Source organism: Galleria mellonella, unplaced genomic scaffold (assembly GCF_026898425.1).
Source record: "Galleria mellonella isolate WM207_F2 unplaced genomic scaffold, CSIRO_AGI_GalMel_v1 utg90, whole genome shotgun sequence".
Taxonomy (NCBI): Eukaryota; Metazoa; Arthropoda; class Insecta; order Lepidoptera; family Pyralidae; genus Galleria; species Galleria mellonella.
The window spans coordinates 2,649,222-2,663,515 of NW_026442172.1; the positions used below are offsets into that span (position 1 = coordinate 2,649,222).

The window sequence follows — 14,294 nt, forward strand, 5'->3', positions numbered from 1 at the left end:
CAGAGTAATTGGTTCGTTTGATCGAGCCAATTACTATGGATGATTGAAGTACCAAGATTCGGTTTAATGAAATGATTGTGTCGACATTATACATTAAGTTAAAGGAAGATAATTGAACTTCCTGCAGCGGGCAGCGATTGGTTTGAAGTGAACGTCGATGTTATATAGGCAGTGGCCCTTTCATAACGCTAAAAGGCAAGGAGGACGCGCAGTGCTTGCCCGATGGGCCGCTGCCTCTAATTATACGAACTATTAATAAGATTCGAGGCCCAACAATCGATCACTGTGCTCTGCACCTAATGGCTTTGTAAAAGGTTCTCTCTATACCTCCAACTTTCAAAGTTCAGGGTTCGGGAAGATAAGTTTCACTTTCTAATAGTAGGGTTTAGTTTAGTATGAAATAAATTATATAGAATGTACATGAGTACTGTTTAATAGCCATTAATAACAAAGTATCTGTAAATTATGTAAAAATAGTAAATAGATACGTCACTGATTATTTAAATTGCTTAGTAAGAAACTAAATATATCAATATTACCAATAAATTACATTTATTCGTCGATAGCTTAATAAACTGAAAATTAGTTAATAAGTACAAGCAAGTGCTTAATAATGTCACGTGTAATACTTAGCATATTTATGCACATATTGTATTTTGTAAACACAATATTGAATAATGTTGTTTTTAGACTATTATTGCTCATAATAGGGTAACTTGATAAGGTTACGAGGCAATGGGTCTACGTAGAAGGAAGTAAAGGTCACCGCAATAGAAGAAACTAACCATTATGCGAGTTACGAGAAAACATGTTATTTTTTTACAACAGAAAAATACATACAGCACGTTCGTCATTCCATTCTTATGAGTGTATTCTCCATGCTAAAGGACTGAATATTTAAAGGTTTACGGAGTAAAAAAACAAAGCTTGTTGGCGTCTTTGGTATTTTAGCATACTTTATACTTATATTTTAGGTACCTTATTATTACTTCCTTGCTTTACTATTTAGTAAGTGATAACAATTTATTCTTCACAAGGGAAAATAATATGCCTGGTTATTTTTATTGATCCATGATGAAAGAAATTTTTACAAAACACTGAGAAAATTGAATTAAATTGAACTGAATGATATAAAAATAATCTTATATTATATTGGTTAAAGTTTAAGACCTTATACTTTATTAAGTAGAGTTTATTTTAATTAAAGTAGTAAAAATAGTAGAGTAGTGATAAACCATGATGAAAAATAAATTATAGAGCATGATTAATCTAAGAATAATGTAAAATAAACAACTAAAAACATAAAATGGATATTGGTATGATACTTTAATAAGGTAACTAATAAATCGAATAATTTCAATTGAGTTATCTTGGTATCAATAGTCTGTTATTTATTCTCTTACTTGTAACGAGTAATGTAACAAGCCCTAAGAGTGAAGTTATGTTAAAAAATATTTTTATGTACATAATACCGTAATATGATACATATGTATTCCGCATGCCTATTATGCTAAATTACGTTACGTTGTTGTTATATTACATACAGTAACAATTGACTGAGCTACTCGTACATCGTATAAATGGCACGTCTCACGCGATAACAATTACAGAATATTGTTGTTCCTATCTTTCACCAAAAATTAATTAGCCATACGGTTTGTGAGAATAGTATGTTGAACAAAGTGAAACCGGGGATGAGGAGCGTTTGTGTCGGGAGCGATCGTCTAAACGCTATTAACAAAGTTGCAGGTTTGAGTTGGAGTTTGATGGGTGAACTGTGTTTGCGTTGTCCGGGACGTATGGAAATCATTTCTTGCTCCGACGAACTTTCCGGCTCCATATGCGACCAAATATTTGCAGTCAGTCCGAAACTCTCTTGCACAGTTTACCGATCGTGTCTTTGCAGATATAGGGCCTATTTAAGCTTTGTTTGTATTAGTTCATTAATTATGCAAATACCTATAAATTATTTAATGAATTATAATTAGCATTAAAACTTATAAGGTGCTGGTTAAACCATATTAATAAATTGATTGAATACATTTGAATTTTTAATTAGAATAGAGATAATAGTTATGCAAATAAATTCAATTTTTAACACTTTCTTCTAACTGATTCTTTCCAATCTGGGAAGCAAACAAAACTTACTAATGTATATAAAATTCAATGTCATATTTAATAAGTAATTCTATTTATATTTACAAGCTAGAGACTAGTAATAAATAGAATAGATATGGATGGGGAAATGAAAGACATGTGACGGTTATAGTAAAAAGATATCGTTTTGACTTTGTGTACAAAGTTTTTGAAATTAAAAAAGAAACAGACTGGAGAATCTGATGAACAGTTTCTTTTGTGTGTTTTTTTATTAAATAGTATGAAATCAACATAAGAAATACTATCGATAACAAGAAACATTAAAGTCTTATAATCTTTGATAATAATTCAGGCATACATACATATGTATATAAATAAAGATACTTATTTTTTGAAGATATATATATAAAAAGTATTTCGCTATGTTTATTATAAAAGAGAAAAGAAAATTAAAGATTTCCATAGAATAAGTCATAGTAGCTCATTCTCTTTAAAGTTTTTAACTAAACTTTTAACTTTCAGAGATATTATATGTAATATATGATCACTTAACTTTAAAAGAAAATGTACATTACTGTAGTTTTCTATTTACGGGAAAACTTTCTTCTTGTCAATCGGTTCTGTTTTATAAAGATTAAACAAGATACTTGTTTCAGATGAACTGAAGTCAGAGTACTGGAAAAGTCAGAATTTATTAAAACTTTTACATATAATTAACGACTGGAAATGAAACACCAACTTTTGCACTTTACTATATTACATAATTTCTAGATAGATCTTCTCAGTTATTTATAGAGATATGTTTGCGAGTTATATAATGTGTTTTGTCTGTAAATATTTTACAGAATGACGGTTACGTTTAAATTAATTTTAAGGAAACAGTATTTACGTGTAGATAATAAGGATACTCTAACAAATTTCGTTAAGGAATATCACATAAACTTCTTTAAAGGTTATGTTTTGCGATACTTTTACATCATAACACGTAATAGTCCAATGCGCAAGTATCTGTCATATTTGCTCAGGGTTACCTTTATAATGTTGGAGTCCTCCTCGAAGCGTAGCGAGGATGCGCGCCGGAGCATCGAGCATTGAGGGGCGCCCCATGATACTATCTATTCACTATTGTTATGTGCACTTAACCGTCATATAGTTGCCTTGTTGCCCGGGCCTTGTTAACACATTGTAAAGGAAATTACATTCTTACACACTGCTCGCACTAGTCTCTAGTGGTTCCGTTATCGATCATCGCTCTAGCATATCAAATTGCTGTCATTAAACAAGTCAATAATAATAAATTAAGTTTTGACAAGGATACATTAAGGTAACTTAGTTTTTCGGTTACAATTGTATATTGACCCAAACATCTCAATAGAAGATATATTTAAAAGATGTGCAAAATAATGCTAATTGATGTGATTAAATATTACATGCACAATGTAATTTAGAAGTAATGTAATTAAAAGAATGTAGAAGTAGTAACAAAGTTAAAATATTAGATTCTGTGATATCATTTTCTTGTAATGTTATGAACATTATTGTATAGATATTGCAATATTAATAGTTCAGATTCACCCTCGAATCTGTCGAAATTAAGTTGAACAGCGATTGGGGTGTCGCAGATGGCGGTAACTGCGAACTCGGTCCTGCCCGGAGGGCGGGCGCGGTGGCGGCGACCGTACTACGAACGTGCGCCAAGAATAAAAATATGATTTATGATGGAACATATAGGACTGCGCATCCGTTCGGCTCCTATCTAGTTCACCACCGACCATTAGCACACATAATATCTGCATACAATCATATCCCTTACTCATTGAAACATGTAGGTACGGCTCGCAATGGAAATTTCTTCCAATGGAAACGTCGATCGACTCCCCAAGGATGTTCCGAATAAGAGCCGCAGAATTAGTTTTGTGTGCTACCTTACTTTAATAATGTTCTGTGGTCTTCGGAGGTTTGTAGGGGTTCACTCTGTTTACGTAGTCTTGTGATATATGAAATAGATGTTTTTTGGCTTCAGGCTCTTTATTATTACTTTGAACGGTAGCTACAAATACAGGGGATGGAAAAGCGAGCGAACGAGTGTGGCAAGGGTAGGAAAGCAAACAAGTGCTACTGGCTGATTCAACTAGTTAATTAAATTTCATATTTTGCTTATTTCTTTTGGAATTATTTCTTTACGTTTCCGTACGTGTTTGTTTATTATTACTTTTACATTTTCTTAGTAGCTGTAGAATACGAATTCAAGTAATTCAATTAATAAGGTGAAAACAAATCCGTGAAAGAATTATAAGTAGAAGCCTATATTATTTAGCATAGAATATCCATGTGATTATAACACTCCTATTCATGGTGAGCTTACAATGTAGCCGGCTTTATCAAAAGCTCCGTAATTTATGTGCTCCATCGGTTTAGGCGTTCTGTTTTATCTTGCCGCTGTTGAGTTTATGTATTTGATAACGTCCATTACAATTAACTTTATCTTTTCTATTTGTTAATCTTTGTCTGATAAGACGTTTAAATTTGTATTGCACTAGAAATATGTTTCGTTTCATGTATTTTACGATAACCTGACTGATCTTTAACACGTTTGCCTACTTCATTGCTATTGGTTACACTGGGGTTAGGATCTAGTTATTTATCTTATATGCGTAGTGTATGCGTGGTGGTGGAATAATAATTGTAGTTAAAGATCAAAAAAGAATTTGATTTAAAGGATAAAATTGAATTCCTTGAATTTTTTTATTAAAAGTAAAAGGAAGAATAATTAAAATAAGAATAGAAAAAATTAAAGCAATTACACCTCCTAATTTATTAGGAATAGATCGAAGAATTGCATAGGCAAATAAAAAATATCATTCTGGTTCATATATAAATCCATATATAAATTGTATATATTGGGGATTTATCAACTAATTGAACTTTTTATATCAAAATATAGAACTTAGAAAAAATCATATTATTGTTGAAAAGGTATTTAAAAGGTAATTTATCTGTTTATTTTACAATTATAGTCAGAATTTAAGCTGGAAATCAGATGTAAACAACAAGGAGACTTTGTACAAAAGTCGATTGCTTGGGTACCTCTGTCCCATTTGTGTTTCTACCGTGAAGCAGTTGTGTTTGCATGGCTGTGTTTCGGTTTGAAGGGATATGGCGTGAATTTACAGGGTACAGAGGAATAACATCTGAGTCCTCAGGAAAAGCAACGCATGGGGGGTATCATAGGCGAAACAGTATACTCTGTTATCTTCATGGTACTGCTCATATCTATAGACGACGGTTACTATTTTCCATCAGGTGAGCCGTCAGCTTGTTTGCCATTCTAAGTTGTATAAAAAATAATAATTCTATTAAAAGCAACTGTTTTCACCTACAAATTAACTGCATTTCTATAACAATTTGAGAAAAAAATAGTGAAAACGTTTGATTAGATAGGCGTGTGCGAGTAAAAATAAAAATACTTACCGGATATAAATTGATTACCACTTAATAAAACAAAATTATTACTTCCTATTATAGATTATCATCAGTTGCTCATAATAATTATATATAGTTATAAGAATTTTGTGATGAAGCATACGTAGTTTGAGTAATTGGGTGGATTCGTTATGAAGATTATGAATGTTGTTGAAATAGTTAAGCGATGAAAATATACGATTATTCATTAGTTAGCCATTTTATTCAAGTAAATTCAAAATCATCTTTATTCAAGTAAACTTGTTAATAAGCACTTTTATAATAATAATTATTAATAATAATATTTTTTATTCAAGAAAGGTACAATTTATATTCAACGAGGAAATATCTGCATTACCATCAGTCCCCAAACTAGGCCAGACCTGTATCTTGGGGACATCATCCAAAAATATACGTGTATTTATGTATATGTCTATAACAGTAATATGTTATTGAACATCGCTATAAAAACAAGTAAAAGCAATGTAACGGACTTCACTTGCAGTAGGTATTAGTAAAAAATTGTTTTTATTTGCTGTTTCTATTCGACATAAAATTTCTTAGAACTTACCTGTTTCATGGTTAATGATGGTTAATTATTACCTAATATACGACATAAAAGCAATTAAAGAAAACTTACCTAGGGTCTACGAAGGGTTCTGCGTAGATGTTCCTAACGGGCTGACGGCGTGGTAATGGTGGAGGTACCGGGCTAAACCCCTCCATCATGTCCTCCCGCTCGCTGTATTTCAGCGATTTCATCGTCATCCTGATGGAGTGTTATACCTCAGTCCACTTCACAAATATGTCTCCAAATCCAACATCTCACTGTTTCAACGTCAACATTTATCACTTACATCGTTAGTTACACTATTGTACCAACGTTCATTGGCATCACGTAAGCTAATTCACTTTAAAGTTCACTATTTTGGGTTTAACATTTCTGCGAGATACAGCTGTTTGTGTAAATAATTTATTTGTAACTGTAAAGGGAAATCATTTGTTAGTTACGTTGTTTGTGTAGGCCTTTTACGGCATCCGAGTACAGTGTCTTCACAGTTTAGATGTGCGCGACCGACTGGCTCACTCACTCACTCATCACTGGCTACGACACGACAAGGCGATACAGTCTGCTCCCGCGCCCCGACCCTCGCTAGAACTTACACTTGAGCTTTGTCGTTTTTTGCGCCTGCGTCGAGGTGCCATCGAAGCTTGCTGAGTTATTAGACAAGCGAACAAAAAATACGAAATGTACGCAACAGAGCCGGTCATATACCTACGTTTGAAAGCTCCCAACACGTGATGCGGTTAAGTTTCCTATTGTATTATTGAATAATATCTGTTGTGTAAAGTGTGAATAAAAGCTGTCTTCTTAAAGACGAGGGTGCTCTTTATATAATGCCGCTTTACGTGAAATCCTCATTTTTTTCAGATCGCTAATTTGCTAGATTTTGTCGGTAAATTATTATAGTTAGTAATTCATCAAATACGAGTATTACAGAAAAATAATAAAATATTTAATATTGTAAAGTCAGTAAAAGAAAAAACGAGTATTATTTTGATCCAGATAAATATAGTTAACAATAATACAATAGTTGCAAAAGTATAAGTAGGTTAATTATGATGTGATAGATAAATGAAATAAAATGTTGATTACATTAGAAGTGCAAAGGCACAACAGAAAAAAATTCACTTAATTTAAATAATGCTACGTAGTTTTGTATATATTCGTATCCAGTATTACGTAATGTAATGGTCTTTAATGAAAACATTGACGAGAAAGTACAAGGAAAAGTTCAATCAATACAATTATTGGAGTGATAAGGGTCGGGCTGGAAGGGGAAGAAAAGAAATATTTCGAATTGCGATAAAATGATAAGAGACAGTTTTTACGGACGGTACTTGTTTACCTATTACATTATCCTTTTTTTTTAGTGAAAATGTGTACCAATTAGTTTTATTGATTATAAAATTAGATATGAATATAATATGCTATATAGCATTAAGTCCGCTTTTTGTACCAAACATTTTTGTATTGCAGTCAATAAAGAACAAGTAAATTTGTGGCAAATATAACTAAATAAACTAGAAATTATTTGTATGAATTACGCATTTATGCAGTTATGATAGTTCAAAGACCTATTCGAGTAGGTACCTATTACGTTCCCCTGCTGAGCCCAGAGCAAAGGCGGCTGGTTGATCTCTAAGCTTTGCATGTCAAACAATTACCCCTACATACATTACCAGAGGGAGACTTTGTACAAAAGTCGATTGCTTGGGTACCTCTGTCCCATTCGTGTTTCAACCGTGAAGCAGTTGTGTTTGCATGGCTGTGTTTCGGTTTGAAGGGTGGGATATGGCGTGAATTTACTGGGTACAGAGGAATAACACCTGAGTCCTCAGGAATGGCAACGCATGGGGGGTATCATGGGCGAAACAGTATACTCTGTTATGTCCATGGTACTGCTCATGTCTATAGGCGACGGATACCACTTTCCATCAGGTGGGCCGTCAGCTTGTTTGCTATTCTAAGTTCTATAAAAAAAAAAAAAAAAAAAAAAAAAAAAAAAAAAAAAAAAAAACAATAAATACGACAGGCGTACACTCGGTTACCCTTTTTGTTCTGTAAAATATTTGTTTTCAAAACTCGTTACCCTTTGCTCAAATTTTATTTACGATCTACAAAATTGTATTACGGTACCGTGATTTATTGAATGTTTACTAATTTAACAGCGCCCGTTCTTGTGTGACCAATAAAAATACGCGAAAAATATGACTTTGTCGAGGTGAATAGAAAGGCCCGCGGTGAAATTATGTAAAAACCTGTCCTATGGGCCTGAATTATCCCACAAGGATAAGGAATAAGAATATAAAAGAGGCTTAGAGTTTTCCATACGGCTTTTTGAAGAAGCAACGAACGCGAGATTTACATACATACATGTGGGTAAACATGCTCGATGCCGAAGTGTCTCCGAGTACCTGTATAATAAATTGATTTAAGCGCCTCCTGACAGGTTTAAGTATGTTTTGACAAACATTAGGGAATTTAAAGCCCCTGTGACAAAACTTTGTTTTGTGTCTCTCGAGCGCCGTCTATCGAAGAGGCACGAAGTGAATTTTCGTCGAGTTACGATGTTGAAATTCGTTTTGCAAAAGAACTTCTTTCTAAGGACGAACTTAAACGTGGATCATTTGAATAAGTAATAGCTATACTTACACTGGATCTTACTTTAATATAATAGTGACTGTACATCTTAAATTAAATTCAAGTAATAAACTGATACGATTTTGTACGTCTAATAAAAGATATATACAAATATAAGTTTTTTATAAAAATATAAAAATAAAATTATATTTGGTTAATATTATGATTATGATATGTATCTTTTTCAATAATAATTATATTAATTAGTCGTGTGGTAATGGATTGAAATGAGTCACATTCCTTTTTATTGCTATGGTGTAAAATGTAAAATTGTAAAATTGAGAATTATATTATACATTATTCAAAGCTTTTTATTAACATTAGTTCAACGAACTTCAACTGAGCTTCTAACTTATGTAGGTATCTATGTTGTTTATTTCAGTACGCAATTGCAATTACATACTTGCTTTACATTGCATGGGTCTTGTTATAACGCCTACGCGATTTCAAATTTTATTGATGTAACGTTTGAAGTTGAACTGGTAATAAATTTTATAATAGATTTGAGATAGTCGTCAGTAAATCAAGACTTAGCAGTAGATGAGTGGCTGTTCGGTATGCTTTGTGCAATATAGCCGTGGCATATATGGGAAGTAGGAAGTGAAATACACTCTAGAACCTTTTCCCATGCTCATTGATGTATTTCTGACTAGTCTGACATATGCCATTCATTTTATAGCTGGCCTTTTCTTGCATCTGAATTGCAGCTGCAATTGTTTATGATACATTACTCACGTGTACCATTTTCTTGAAATGTCGTGATTTTCTTAATGATTTTAATAGTAAATGCTCGTACATCACACTGTGCGTAAATAAGGTTCGAGACTCAATTCTTAGCCAAGTTAATTTAAATAATGCAACTCTTGGTTTTGGGTAAATTGAATTCTCCGTAGATTTAATTTTTTATTTCTTTTAATTAAATCCCACAGGATATACATATATATAGCGGATTAAACAATTTATATTTTTATTATTAGCTGTTGTACATATATTGTACTTGTCATTTTATTAGTATTTTAGTTACTGCTATATTGTTTTTTTTAGATTTTACTTTTATATAATATTTTCAACTTGCAAGCACTTTTTTGTTGAAAGCTATGCAATAATTATGAGGCATTGTTTGTGTTTTAAAAGTAACAATTACTCAGTTAAGAGAGCATTGAGTAATAAACATGTTTTAGCCAGTGTATTTACACAAACATTAACAAGGCGCCCGTTCGTTTGAACCGTATTAATCTTCACTCCTGGCCCAAATAAATTTCGGCATCCGTTAGACGGCTGTGCCACAAAAAGTCACCGAGCTATTTTAATTGGCGTAACAGTTTGATGTTTCTATGTGAAAAATGTCAATGAGTTGACTCAGCCTGTACATTTGTGGATTATGTGAAATAATCTTTTATATCTATACTTCATAATCTTGTGAATATTATTTATTAATCATATTCATTTTATAATAACTATATTTTTTCATTCTTATAGTATATTTATTACAGAAGTGTAAACGTTTGTAAAGATGTTGGAATATCTATAGATATTTAATTATTTAGAAACTCGTAAAAATCAGAAAATATTTTAATGTTTTATTAATACAAATAGTATTAATGTGGATGACTATAATATAAAATATTTTTATCCCTATAATGTCTTTCCCGGGGTTAAATCATAATTGCAATTTACATAGGTAAAAGCCAGTCGTGAGCAAAAGTAAATAAATTTATTATTTACTTATTTTCTATCTGCTTCTAAAAAACCAAATTATAGAAACATATACTCGTATGTATATATACATGTATATATATGCTTATAAACCTATATAAAATATGTCATAAATTTTTATAAAACACTGTAACATGACGTAAAAATAATAGTAATAAAGTAGGCACATATAATAACAAAACTGCTTGTAAGAAGTATTTTACATTAATCTGCAGTCATATTGATGAAAATATATATATACAAAAAGAAAATACATAATTAAATTGTACATTTAGTGTATTCGAACTTTCACCATTTGAACTAATATTTGAAGACATAGCTTTGTTTCATGTCTACACGAATCCTCTTAATTCCAAAACAAATTTATTATAATATGGAGATTAACAGTCAACGTAATAATTCCGAGACCATGTTTTTGTTTCTATGTATGAGTAATATCTCAATCGGGTCTAGAGATATTTTTATCTTGTTAGTATTAAATATGCAAATTATGTGCTTGCCTTTACATGGCAAAGTGTGTCATTTCTCTATAGATTTATGTGTTAGTTATTCATTAAACTTACCTGTAACATTTTTTAATGTAATAATTATATAGTATATCCCATAAAATCATATAGCAATTTAATTGTGTTAAAAACATACTATTTTATGACAGTGTTAGAAATATAATGAAAGTTCGAAAGTTTAATAAACAGGAGGATTTACATTAAAGTGAGGCGTGCAATATATACTAAGGTTAAATTTTAAAGTTCCTTCAATTACAAAAGAATGGTGTATAACTACTTACAAAGTATTCTAAACATATAAAATCAAAATTCAAAAACCTGTTTTGATTGTAACCATTTCGACCATGCCAAAAATGGATAAGAGTGAAGAAATTTGGATTAATTATCGCATGTTGCTACATGTTTGTTCATTTATTCTCGTACGTTAGCAACCCTAGTGAACTCTAGTGTGAGTGGTGCAAGATCGTGATGGTGTGTGTATGTGGAGCACGTTTCATAAGATAAAAGACGATATTGATTCCGTGACGAGCCGAGAGCGGGCTGTGGGAAACGATTCCTGTCCGTTTAATAGATGCCCTGAGGAGACGGGCTCTTCAACACTCTTTGTTCGTTAGTGTTCTAAGAAAAAATCATTTAAAACAGCACGACACGCTTCAAATTATAGAGATATATTAAAGACATTCGTGTGACTTCGAACTTCGAATTTCTGTGACATGTATATTAAGTTTGCAAGTGTAATTAACGAGTTAAGGGCACCATAGCGAGCACTTTATTCGTAGTTTAGTACGGCGGCCGAGGCTGTCCCCGCCGCAGAACTTGCCACATTCTCGACGGGTAATTACGCACGCCCGTCTCGTTCCCAAGCCTCAACTCTAACATTTTATGCCTCATTTCGTAGTAGGTATATGATTTGTTGTATACATCATTTATATAATCATTATCATGTTGAGTGCAATTTTAGATATATGCAAATCAAATTTATTTAGTGAATTTTCGATAATACTTGTATGTTAATATATTGTTGTTTTTTAATAGTTTTAATTATTCGAGTTCTGGTCCAGTTTTATAATTATTAATTATGATATGCACGATGAGAAATGTAAATGTACATATATTATGAATAAAAAAGATTAAAGTGACTTACGAAAATTTGTAAACTGTTAAGTGTGTTTCAAAACTTTACTAGTGAACGAATCTTTGAAAGTAAAGATCAAACGGTTTCATAAGTATCTTGGTGATGATTTACAGAAGAGTGCCATAGTACGGCAGTATGGCGGCGGACGCGTTATGTAATGCGACGCGCTGCATGCAGTGTCGCGACGGTGACAATCAGTGTTATCATTTGGTCAATCAATTTCTCCAAGCTTTGTTGCTTTATTCATCATCGCTTACGATAAAAGTTTGCTATGAAACGGTTGAAGATAAAAGTGTTGACTCGTAGCTTTTTATTCCTGCTGTGTTTTTACCCTGCGCCACCTTTTAACAGTTAATTTGTCATTAGCTCTGCATCTGTCAGCACGTTTAGTTTGTCGCTTGCAGAGCTTGAGACAAAAATAAAAGAGTTATTGTTTTTCGGACCTTTTGTGGCACGCAAAAAACCGTGCCGTTTTTCATATTATGAGTTTATTTTTATCTCGTCTATAATTTCTACTAACGGTAACATTGATAAACTGTCTGTTTGTAATGTGTTTGTATTATCGTGTGTCACTTTCTTGAATAATAAATAATGGATTTAGAGAATCAATGTAAGCGTTAGGTAATGGCATCGTGGCATCATTAATGATTATAATGGTTAGGGAATTGTTTCTAGTGCGTAATGGAGGGAAGGTAGGGGCGGGCCCGGAAATTGTCCTCTTGTCGGGCCTCCGCCGCATTAGTCGAGGACATTAGGCCAGCGCGCACCAACTATGTGTGCGTAGAGTATCATTTGTGACTTGTGACATTCGACGCCACTCATTTTACTTTCAAAGACAAAATCTGGACAATGAGTCGACGAAATTATGACAGATAACAGCGTGAGAACGCAAACAGGCGGATGGGGGGAGCAATCTTCGTCATGTGTCATGGTTTAGTCGAACCATTAACGATCGACGAATCTTCCAGCAATTTAGTTTGAGCACATAATTGCGAGAACAAGTCGAAGCTAATTGATGTCCGGACCCGAGTTCAAGTTGCCGTTAATATATCGCGGGGCAGGTTCTTGCATATACACATGCTTCTACGTAGTTAATAGCGTTCGTGAGACTAACCAATATGGGGAACGTTGATTTGATTACACTATCATTGATTTATGAGAGTTATATATAGGTATCTGTTATAAATATAACTCTAAAATACAAATTATTTGCATTACAGTCCTAAACATAAAACATATTATTACTAGGTTATTCTGAAGGTACGATTATATACAATTGGTGACATATTACTCCAAATTTTCGTTTTATAAACAATTTGAGTTTATTCACAATTTTGACTTAATTTTCAGTAATGGAAAACATCATTAGTAATGTAAATAAAAATGATCGCAGTTGATTCGCCCTATTCATAATGTATCTGTTTACCTCGACAAGGATTACAATAGTGAGTTTGTTTATTAAATTTTACTTATTAAAATCGTAAATCGGTATTGATTTGATTTTATTAATATGAATCAATATAATAATATAAAATGGCGCTTGATCTTACAGAACATTATCTATATTCCGTGGAATAAAGTATCCCATGTGCTAGATTTAGTTATAACCTACCAATACCAATTTTAAATCTTTTATATCATATTAACCGGATATGTATGTATGTATGTGTATATATATATATATGTATATATATATGTATGTATGTATGTACCTATATATTCCAGTTTATGTATATATCCGTGCGATTGGTAATGGTATTGATTGGCGAAAAAGAGAAAAAAAAAGAAGAGAAAAATCCAGTAGTCTACAAATAGCAGTGAATATTTTTTTCTTATTGTTTAATGCCTTTGTTTATTTTCTGAATCTACATTATCTGTTTATTTTATTTTCCGCTACGATGAAAAAACCTAATTAAATAAATTCTTATTTTCGTTGTTCCTGTTAAGAAAACAATTATCTTGAAGTAAAAAATGTACAAAATGTAAACATATTATAACAATACTAGCCCACTGTAAGTAATCACGAACCAGAACAACTATCTACAAAACATAAACATGCATCAAAATTCTATTAAACTTAATATATAAATCTCTTATCAAAATTTTCGTTTACGTTTATTTTCGAGTCCTTTCAACCGATTTTAATGAAATTTGTAAATTAGTATTTTTTGCT

At 32.2% G+C, this 14,294-nt stretch overlaps 1 protein-coding gene across 5 annotated transcripts in view; it reads right to left on the reverse strand.

The window, feature by feature from the left end:
- The window catches only part of LOC113523309 (teneurin-a), a 423,960-nt gene that overhangs the window by 51,296 nt on the left and 358,370 nt on the right, over window positions 1-14,294 (reverse strand). For 3 of the 5 annotated variants that reach the window (XM_052902416.1, XM_052902415.1, XM_031907376.2), the window contains exon 2: window positions 6,200-6,542. The exons of the other annotated variants lie outside the window; for them this stretch is intronic. In XM_052902416.1, the coding sequence (XP_052758376.1) occupies window positions 6,200-6,327 (128 nt within the window). In that variant the 5' untranslated portion in view covers window positions 6,328-6,542. The remainder of the gene's footprint in view (window positions 1-6,199; window positions 6,543-14,294) is intronic. 5 annotated transcript variants of the gene reach the window in all.